At 39.0% G+C, this 10,897-nt stretch overlaps 1 protein-coding gene across 1 annotated transcript; it reads left to right on the top strand.

Annotated features, from left to right (window-relative positions):
• The first annotated feature begins 1,066 nt into the window (after positions 1–1,066).
• Positions 1,067–8,045, top strand: MED4 (mediator complex subunit 4). Its single transcript, XM_009070666.1, has 7 exons — positions 1,067–1,125; positions 2,036–2,102; positions 2,488–2,658; positions 3,035–3,092; positions 4,045–4,131; positions 4,552–4,683; positions 7,435–8,045. The coding sequence occupies exons 1-7, from the start codon at positions 1,067–1,069 to the stop codon at positions 7,605–7,607; spliced, it is 747 nt and encodes a 248-aa protein (XP_009068914.1). The 3' UTR covers positions 7,608–8,045.
• The last annotated feature ends 2,852 nt before the right edge of the window (positions 8,046–10,897 follow it).

The following is a 10,897-nucleotide window of genomic DNA, read 5'->3' as shown; positions in this document are numbered from 1 at the left end:
CACGTTTTCCTGCTGTGCCGGGGCCCGGCCCGGCCCTGCGCGCCCATCCCGGCGCTCACCCCAGTGGGAAGTCACGGTGGTGCTTCCCTTCCCGTTTCCAGAGAGGAGAGCTTACTCAGTCTCCCACTTGGCCTTTCTCTTTTGGGTGACGCCTGCGTTTCCACTGAAATGCACACTCACACCCTGATTTCAGACGTTTTAGTAGTCACTAAAAATTATACTTAAGTCTGAGGAGTGTAGGTAGCATCGCATGGCATAAGCTGTCTGGTCATTTCCTCTATTAAAGTCACTCAAAAGTCACTGCAGGACTCGTCTTTAGAGTGATATAAATGCTCAGATACTTAGTCCACGCTCTCCAGTCCAGACTGGTAATTCTCATCCAAATTGTCCATCATAGAATCATGGAGTTTTAGGGGTTGGAATGGACCTTATAAATCATCTAATCCCACTCCCCCTGCCATGGGCAGGGACACCTTCTGCTAGACCAGGCTGCTCAAGGTCTCATCCAGCCTGTCCTGGAACACTGCCAGGGTTGGGGCAAGCCATGTTTTGGAGGCACAGCTGGCAGTGAAGTTAAACTGGTTCTGAATTGTTTTGCACCTCTGGAGGAGAGTAGGAGCTTAAGAAAACATTTTCAGTGGAAATAACCCATACTGTCCATGTGGCTGGATGAGTACTCCGTGAGTACAACTAGTAGGACAAGGTATTGGTCACTGGCTCTTGTTGTTTCTGGTTAGGTTTTATTCTCAGTCTTAGTCTTGTTTGTGACACAAGAGTTGCTGAAGAACATGTATTTTTGGAAAAAAAACCCCATCCCAACACCAAAACAACTTGGAGCTGATGCTGCACCATAATGAATCCAGCAGCATTTTGTGGATCTCTCTGTTGATCAGCAAAGTGCAGCACCGTGTAGCTAGGCCTTTCACAGTCACAATACTGGTTTGGTGGTAGGGGCAAAAGTGAAGCTACATGTCTATAATCTGTCGCCTTTGTATAGTTTTCAGCCTGCATCTGCGCATTATCTGCCTGTCAGGACAGAATTACAGTCTCCATGACATCAGCCTCGATGGCAGTAGTTGACCTACTTAAAACAGATTTCATTTGCTGCTGCTCAGTGTTGGTCAGGTAGGATAAAACTTTAGTGACAGCGACAAGTTTTTTTGTTTTCTAACTGTTTAAAATCATTGTAGTGTTCAGGAGTGACCAAGAGACAGAGATTAAAATGCTATTTAGAGCTTTACTGGTGAGGGTTTTTGATAAGTACCTGTTTCCATTTTAAGGTCCTGGCCTCTCTGTGATATTAGCTGTACATCCCACTGAGCTTACACGGGACCAAAAATTAGTGCTTCCAAGGAGCAGTGTGTTCAGATAGACAGTTGCTCATGCATAGGGTTAAACTGTCATCCACAGCCTCAGAAGCCAAATAACTTTGCTGAATTTACAGGAAATTCCTTTTGCATTGTGGCCCCTCAGAGGCTCTTGCTGGCTTTTCAGAACAGCAGCAAAGTATCTGGGTGCCTGGAAGGATAATCAGGTGTGTTTGAGAAGCACTTCTAGCACTAGAATATTATTAATGTTTTTATATTTTTGTGTGTTTGGTACACAACTAATATACCATTATAGAAATACTTGCAGTTTCACAACAGACTCTATAGGTGTTTGAAAGCATGGACTTAATTGCTATAAACACAAGTGTGAAACTTGCTCTGTTGGGAAAAGTGGAGAAAAAGTAGAGAAGTAAAATAGTGAAGACAAAGGCAGTAGAAGTAGGGTATGACGGGACTTCATTAATGCTGTTTCTCCTCTCAGCTTCTTCTTCTGTCTTTTATAGTTTGACAGGAGCTTAGCACATTTCATCAGTATAAATATACAAGTACTTCATGAGCTCATAAAGCAAAAAAGAAAATGTGCTCTCTTGGTTAAGAAGTCCCTGCCCACGAATACTTTTGTAATGATTCCAGCACTCTTGACAATTTTGGGATGACACAATGTGATAATGCCCTAGAAAATGGTGCAAATAGAGTTTTTCTTTCAGGGAACTAATTGAAATTTTGGCAATTTCAAGAAACCAAAAGCTTCCACAACCTGGAGAGGAGAGCCAGGTAAGCTGACTTTCTAAACTGTATGTCTTTGGGTAAGCATAATTAATGCTTTTCTTCTAGTTTTTTCATTGTTTCATTCAGTCTTTTGTTCATTCTTTCTTTCTCCCTTTGCACTTGCCTACACTCAGGCTAATGGTGATGATGAGGTTTGAGCCCTGCTACAAAGGCATTCTTGGTTCTCGCATTGTTTGTTTGTTTGTTCATTTGTTGTGTGCTTCATAGGCTGTTTCTGCAAATAGGAAGAAATTTGGTTTCATTTTTCATTGAAACAAAAATACTCCTCCTATGGATGTGATTTGCTCTTTTTTGTAGCACGACTGTACAACATGAGGGTGTATTGTTACTCTAGCCAAATTAAAAGTTGTATAAAACTCTTGTTCAATAGATCCTGGAACTGCTGATTCAGAGGGATGGAGAGTTTCAAGAGCTAATGAAGTTGGCAGTTGATCAGGGAAAAATCCATCATGAAATGCAGCTTTTAGAAAAGGTAGTAGAAAAGCGGGATAATGATATTCAACAGCTGCAGAAACAACTGAAAGAAGCAGAGCACATACTGGTAAGTTCATAATCATGTGTTTGCTTTTGAGCATCTACTTGTGGAAAAGGTGGTTCTGGGGAAAGTGGTGTGTGTTAGTTTGAGAAGATTTAAATATTTAAAGCTTCGTAAGAGCTTAGTACTTTGGGGTTTTTTTTCCAGTCATCACATACTGTTTAGTTATCATGGTATTCAGTTTTGTTTTATCATGCTAATTTTCTTCTAAACCTGCTTTTCTCCCCTGTATATTCTGAAAATGTTCACTGAATAGTTTCTCTCTTAAAATGCAATTAAACTAAAGGGTTTATTCACAGAGATGACTTTATGTACATGTGTACAAATTAATGATGCATTGAAAGTTTGGTTTACTTTGTTGGGTTTTCTTTTTAACAACTAGGCAACAGCTGTTTATCAAGCAAAGGAAAAGCTGAAATCAATTGAAAAGGCAAGAAAAGGTGAGTATCTGTGATTGTACATGCTACATAAATGCTGTTGTAAAGGAAGTTACTACTGAGCTCAAATTAGGGCCTTTTTTTTTTTTTTTTATCCTGCCATCACAGATTTCAGATTCTTTATGTGTAAACAGATTTCCATTTCATTATGTACCTATAACCATTTTTTCAGAATGAAGGCAGGAATTAATTATTTTTTGTGGCAAACATATCTTAATAGTAAAGCGTCTCAACAGTCGTCTGGGACTGATAATAGTATATCTGATTACCTGAGTGTCTCACCAAATTGCCTCAGTAGGTCTGCAGAGGAAAGGAGAGAATGTTTGTGTGTAGGTGCATTGTATTTGAAAGACTGACTAGTTGGTGATACTAGTTTGCATTTGTAGCAGTTCCTGCCAATGTGTGGCACTTACCAAGCTAAACTGCCTTTATTTTTATTTGGTAGGCATTTTATTTGTGGTTTTGGTTTAGTTTGGTTTTTTTCACAATGTCTTTTATTGTTCGGTTATATCTCTTTCATCAAAAAAAAAAGAAGGAATTTCATGAAGTTTCTCTAATACAGGCACACATCTAGGAGAACTTCTACATGTATGCTCTACAATTACTAGCCAAGCAAAAAGTATGCCTTACTGCAGAAAATTCCCTAATAAAGCAGGTGCTGGAGTTTTATGAATTGTGCTTGTCAAGTTACACTGCTTTAAGAGATTGGCTTGTGCATTTCACCAGGTTGAAGAACTGTTGACATCAAAGGTGTCCTGAACTTGTGGCCGTAAACTGCAACACTCATCTTTGCATAGTCTGAGAATCTTCTAAACAATCATTGTGTTTGAACCAGGCTCTTGATGTCTGACAGAATTACATTCCCAGTCTTTTAGATTTTAGTGTCCAATATTCTGAAATAATTACATGGTGCAATCTCTTGAGAATGCAGCAACTTTTTTTTCCATTCTTCCAGGTGCCATTTCCTCTGAGGAAATAATTAAATATGCCCACAGGATCAGTGCTAGCAATGCTGTTTGTGCCCCTCTGACATGGGTACCAGGTAACCACCATGTTTATGGCAATAGATTTCTTTTTTATAGTAAATCATGGTTAATATCTGGTCTTAGAATGTTTTGATACAGTGAAAACCACTGGAGTTTATTAGAGTAACATTGTTTTCAGCTGTTAATCATTGTGGGGTTTTTTTTTTTTGTTTGTTTGAGTTGTTTTGGGTTGTTCGCGATGTTTTCATGTGTGTGTATTTTTTCAATGTGCTTTTTCTGCCAAGTGTGACCGAAAAAAGTCCAACTGAAAGACAGACTTGGATTTTAACAAAACAGGTGTGATGCTCAATGCTGATCCAAGTAATTAGAGCCTGTTTTGGTTTTTTTTGTCATTAAACTAGACACTGAAGAAAAAGTTAATGTCTGTAAGACAATTGTTAAATAGTTAAAAACATTCTTTTTTATCTTTCTTGAAGGGGACCCACGTAGGCCATATCCTACAGATCTGGAGATGAGGAGTGGTCTCTTGGGTCAGATGAACAACCCATCCACCAACGGAGTTAATGGGCACTTACCAGGGGATGCACTTGCAGCAGGGAGACTGCCAGGTAAGGGAAACTCCGTTTCGTTTTGCTTTTCTTTATTCCTTGTCAGCCATAGCAATTGTACATTTCTGTTAGCAAAGGCTAATCAGAGGTGAAATTATGAAAATAATGGTTCACGTTGTTCCCTAGCAGTGAAGACCTAGTAAAAAAAGTTAACAATTAGAAATTTCAGAATTTTATTTTATTTCTTGCTAAACCATCCTGCAGACACTACAACCAAGTCGGTATAAACCGAAGTCAGTTACTTTATTTTAAATGGCTTTAAACTAAGTTATATCAAATCATATTAGCAAAAGCATTTTCAGAGCAACCTTTTCTTAGTAGTGTTGGCAAAGTATGGAATTGTGAAAGCTGTATTTGGAAGAAAAGAGATTTTATTGTCCTCCCCCACCTTTCTTTAATCTATGCTCTATATAGCGAGGCTGTTTGTTTCAAAGTTCTGGATTGAAAAGACATGGCAAGGGACAACTGGTGAGATAACACATGCAGTGTAGGAGTTGAGCTCTAATCCCTTAATTGCTTAGTGAAATGGGCACTTCCATTGACTTCAGTTGACATTCACTCATTCATGCCAACGTAGAATTTAGCAGTAATTGAATCAAGAGTTCAGTGGTTCTGTACCTGTGCAGTATTAGTCTACCATGGTTAGACTAAATTGTGGAAAAGTTCTTAGTTTGGATTCACAGGAGATGTGTAACAGTTTTTACTTGTCTGTTAAGCTGCTTGCAGGCATTATGGAAAGCTTGTTTTCAAAAATTAGGTTGAATTTGTTAAAAAAAACATTATTGCAACTCCGTTGGAGAAATAGTCAGCTTGGATTTTGTGTTTCCAATCATCTGTCTAAGCCCATTGTCACCTTTTAGGAAGTGACTTGAAATTCTGCATCATCTTGCTTTGTTAACCTCTGGCCTTGGATAAAATGAGTCAGTGAGCTGAGCAGGAGTAGGACCCTGACATCTGTCCATAGCAACCCACCAGGGAAATGCTGAGGATAGGCCCCTGCATCTTTTCTGTACTATTGAAACATGGTCAGAGGAGACGTTAAGGTTGTGACTTCTTCGTGGAGTTTGAGGATATATTTGCCTAAGTTTTTGTAGAGCCCATTCTGTCTGGCTCCTGTGCCTTAGCGGATGTAGACTTGCTCCATTTATCTTTGTGTGCTGTCTCTCTAAGAACTGAAAGGAATTTTCAGGAATTTTCCTTGAGAAGCTGGAAAATGTGGGATTTAAACTCCTCAAGTAAAGTTCTTAATTGAATCTGAGGATCCTCTGTAGAGTGAAATCCTCTAATAATGAGACTGTCAGGTAGGAGGGAAACATTCATTTAAAAGAAACTTGAGGCTGCTCTGACATTTTGAATAGGGATCCTGAATCTGTAAATGTGTGAAACTATGTCCTGAGAATGCTCATTATGGAATCTAGTCTTTTTGGAGATTTCTGTAGAGAGATGTCCAGTCACTGAGTCCATAGTGAATGTATGAGCCAGCCCCTGGGCCACTTGGCAGCCTCAAAACTTTGAAGCTGCTTAGCACCCATGTTCAGCCTGGTGTAATAAATGGAGTGGTTCCAGCATTAAACCATGGCCATGGGATGTAAAACAGTGGCTTACATTCTCAGCTGGTTCAAATAAAGTTGGTTAACTTCACCACAGCTGGGCTGAGACCACCTGGTACTACTGTTGATGTTCCTCAAGTGGGCACAGAACTGGCATAAAAGGCTGCATTAAGGCCTCATATCAACCCAGAGTTGTATAGCTGGGTAATGCAGGGGACTCTGGCTGCACACCATATGTGGAATCTCAGGTGACTGCAGACTAAAAGATCAGAAGCTGCTATGCATGTGGAATCCATGTGCTTCTGACTTAGCACCAGACTGAAAGTAAGCCTACCATGAATGACCCCCTACTTAGTGCCCTCTTTTTCTGCACTCAGAGTCCCATGTCTGTGGGTTTTTGTTCAGTTCTGACTGCTTAATTATTTTTAATTCTTGCTGTAAGCAGGAGATAGCTGGTTTCTTCTATGGGATAGACTTAGCTCCAAGTACCATTTTGGAGGCAAGGAAGGGATAGACTGGGAAGTGTTCAGGGGAGATAGGTTGCTAGGGAGTAATGTAAGGGATAGCTTTGGAAGTAGAAGAAGAGAAGAAACAATGAGAGCTGAGAGATGTCAGAGGCCACTGAAGCTGGCCTGGCTAGGGCACAGTGGAGCATTCCCACCTCTCAAGTACCTCTGTCTCTGGCCCTGGTTTTGTCATAGGACACTCTTCTTTGCACTTGCTGCATTGTATTTGCTGTTGAAACAACCATGTCCAAAGCATTTCAGCCAATTTTGGATAAAACCTTTTACTTCGCATTTTTATGGTGTACCTTAAATATTTCTTTTATTTAATACTTTTTTTGCATACTGACAGAGACCGATAATTTTCATTACTTCCAGTGGTTGTGGATGTTAAGTCAGTTCAAACTGTGCTTTGAAAAGCACTGTATGAATACATACTGTTCTGAAGGCGAGTGATGAGAGATCAAGAGCCACCTGCACAAATGGGTCTCTCTGGCAGGGTAGGCTTTCACAGTCACAGAACTGCTCCATCATGAGATGCTTTCCAAGTGTTACTGAAGGGTTTCACCTGTCCAAAACGCAGAAAGGATTTTAAGATTTTGTTTTGATTTTAAATGGAAGTTCTGTTTGAGCTGTCATGTTTAATTTGTCGTTATACAAAACTGATGCTTTGATTGCTTATGTCCCTTGTTTTCCAGATGTGCTTGCTCCTCAGTACCCCTGGCAGTCAAGTGATATGTCAATGAACATGCTACCTCCTAATCATAGTAATGACTTCATGTTGGAGCCTCCAGGACACAATAAAGAGAACGAAGATGATGTAGAAGTTATGTCAACAGACTCCTCAAGCAGCAGCAGTGACTCAGACTAGGTACAAGAGGGACAGTATCCCTAGTAGACCTTTCCTGTGGTGAAGGTAGGTTGGATGCTGTTCATCACAAACTGCAATGTCCTTTTGCTACAGTGACAACCCTGTGCAGGGAGAAGATAACAGCTAGCTCAGAAATAGGGTGACTAATTTAAACCCATGGACTTGTAGATTATTTTTTTTCTATTAGATGTTCAAGGAAAATGACTGGGAGCTTTCTGCTGGGGGAGAGATGTCAGATTTTCAGTGACTGTGTGAATGTATATGTTTGCAGGAGACACATGTGTGTATATATATATATGTATTTACTATACATTAGATGACAAAAGTTCCTGGGAAAAAAGGTGTAAGGGGAATCCCCTTGTATGTTTGTTAGTAACTTTACTCTTTTGATGATAGCCTTTTCTATGCCACAGAAATGAGACATGAAATTTGTAATTTTAGTTTCTGGTTTTTGTTACTGCCTAAATCTATGTTCTTAAATCCATGTTCTTGATCATCTGTGTATCAAGAACAAAAGTTAGGCAATAAGTTGTAAAAAATTTTGTAATTATTGTAATATATAATAAATGATTTGTCATAAATAAACTCAGCTTTGATCTAACTTTAAATTTAGTTTTCCAAACTTAAATCTTAGATGAGTTACTATGTAACTTCAATACTCAGCACATTTTTTCCTAGTATGTGGGTGAATTCTGATTGAGTTTCAGAAGTTCATATTCCTTTTCCTCCTTTGCAAAATGCCCAGTGAGTATTGGAAGGGTCTGAGGAGTCGGAAATGGATCCTTTTCAGCTGAGCCCTATCAGGGCTCCTAACTGGGCAGACCCTGGGGCAGTGGAGTGCCCATTCACAAGGCTGCACCAATACTGGTTAGGCATCCTGGGGCTCTGGAGATGACACACTTTAGGGCGTGCTGCAGGTTCAGCTCCTTTCAGTTCAAAGTGCTCACAGATTGTTCATTCTTGTCATCTATAATTCTTTCAGTTCTTTGAACCTGCTAATTTGTTTACTTCAGCAGTTGCATTTCCTGTCTCAGCTACAATATTATTTCATCTTTCCAGAGGCACTTCCCTTGGCTTTCCTTTCCTGGTTCTGTTTTGCCTAAGGAGTCATTTTATGACAGCTGCTTTTCTCTTAAGTAACCTGATCAAATCAGAAAACAAATGTGAACTGTTGCTTATGGCAGTTACAGGTTTCTTTCCTGCAGCACAGATCACCATTCTCTTTTTCATTTTGCAGATTCCTCACAGGAAGTATCTGATGAATCAGGTACTTCCTCCTTTGCTCAGACAATCTTTCAAATACTGCTCTCAGTAATGCTGCTGCCTATGACCCATGTATGTACAAATCCCATAAGGATGTAGAAAGGAAAAGAACTTCAGTCAGGTTCAGTCACATAGCATGGGGCAGTGGTTTTTGTTTTTAGAAACACGGAATTTGTTTGTGTCTTAGCTGTTCCTTTTTGTCAGTATTTTCAGATCTTTCACAGTCTAAAGTTATATATTTTAACCTTAATTATCATCTTTTCTTTGGTATAACTCCTAATGTCTTTCTTCTTTAATTCATGTTAATCCCAATACACATGCCCTGGCTCAGTCATCCTAGTTAACCTTGCCTGCTCCTTTTCTAATTGATGTTTTTTTCTTAAACATGTGTGATCAGAATCATACACAATATTGCAAAATGGAGTTTAATGCTTTATATCATGGGATTAGCATTTTCTTCCCTAAATGCCCCTCTCTCATCACAGACACAGGTCACAAGTCTCTTATCTTCTAACTTCTAAGAACACTCTTTTCTTGTAATGAAATACAAATAGAGATAATTAATAGTCATGGAAATTGTAATGTTACAGTCTACCTGTTACTCTTACATGGCTTTATTGTGTAATTCACTAATTGTTTCCAGACATAAGTAAGAGTAAACAGAAGCAATAACCACTTCTTCCTCTGGGTTGTTTGTTACTGTTAAAGGATTAAATTGGACCAATGTGTTACATCCAAGAAAAAGGGAAGACAACAGCTCTGCCCACTGTTCTCTTAGCATAAAATCAGACTCTGGGTATAAGATGCCAACTAATCAGTTTCTCTGCATCAGTGCTCCAAACTCTGTGTGGTTTGGGAGTATGTTTCTCAGTGCTGGATAACTCTAATGCCATTCTGGGTGAATTCTGTCTGATACAAGCAATTTAGGAAACCATGAAGTTGTAACTGACTGTTCTGGTATTCAGTGGCTTAGATGTGTACATAATAGATTTTTCTATTTAACATAAATACCAGAAATCAAAATGAAGATTTAGTTGAAAGGACCAAGTCATAGCAGATAAAATCTACTGATAAGAGGGGTGAGAATTACAAAATGCATAAACCCCCAAGTTATTTAAGTTGGGGATTGCTGATAGTGCATTGCAGTAATGCACTGTAGTCAGTTACCAGTCCACTTAGAAAGGATACAGAAATGTTGACATATGGAGATACTGTTGTGTGTCCTCATTTCAGTAACTACTTACATATTTACAAAAGAATTAATATAACCATTAACAAAATACGGTAAGAAGGTATTTATTGCATGACAGACCATTTTACAGTGATCCCTGTTTTCCCATCAGGAGCTAGATGTCTTTTAAGACTTAAAATTTTACTAAATCATTTTAATATTTTTCTTCATTATTCCTTGTGACAGATGGGCAGGACATCTGTCAGCTCTTCCTACAGCTTCTGTGTTGCCAGCTGAGTGGAATAATTTTCAGTGTACTTAAGGTTGCTTTCAGGAAGCAAATCTCCACTTTTGAATTTGTAGAAAACTTATTTTTTCCAGATCCAGTAGTCAAGGAATTTTCAGTGATATTTCCCATTTCAAAACTGCTGCATAACATTACCTTCTTTTTTCACTTCAGAAAGAGTAATGTGTCCTAAGGGAAGGTGCACACACTTAATAATTCAAACTCCAGGCATGAGGCTTGCCATCCTTACACCTCCTATCCCTCTGCCTCTCAGGAAAAAGAACCATCTCCATTTAAGAAAATGTATGTGCAAAGTGAGGAAGAGCTTTAAACCCTTCAAGCTTATTTCTTTTAAGAACTGACAAGTCAGTTCACAACTTCATACAATTTTAATCCTTCAATATTGTGCTTATGTTTTATTCAAAAGAAATTAAAGATATCTCACATTTTGGTACAATGAGTATATCTAAAGGAAACTGACAAAAACTCTGCTTTAAAAGAACCCCGATGAGAAAAAATGAAGTCCATTAGGGGTTTCTGTAAGTCATATCCTTAAGTTAATTGCTGATG

This window comes from Acanthisitta chloris, unplaced genomic scaffold, assembly GCF_000695815.1.
Source record: "Acanthisitta chloris isolate BGI_N310 unplaced genomic scaffold, ASM69581v1 Scaffold28202, whole genome shotgun sequence".
Classification (NCBI taxonomy): domain Eukaryota; kingdom Metazoa; phylum Chordata; class Aves; order Passeriformes; family Acanthisittidae; genus Acanthisitta; species Acanthisitta chloris.
Note: the sequence above shows the minus strand (reverse complement) of the source record. Positions and strands in the feature narration are given on the sequence as shown.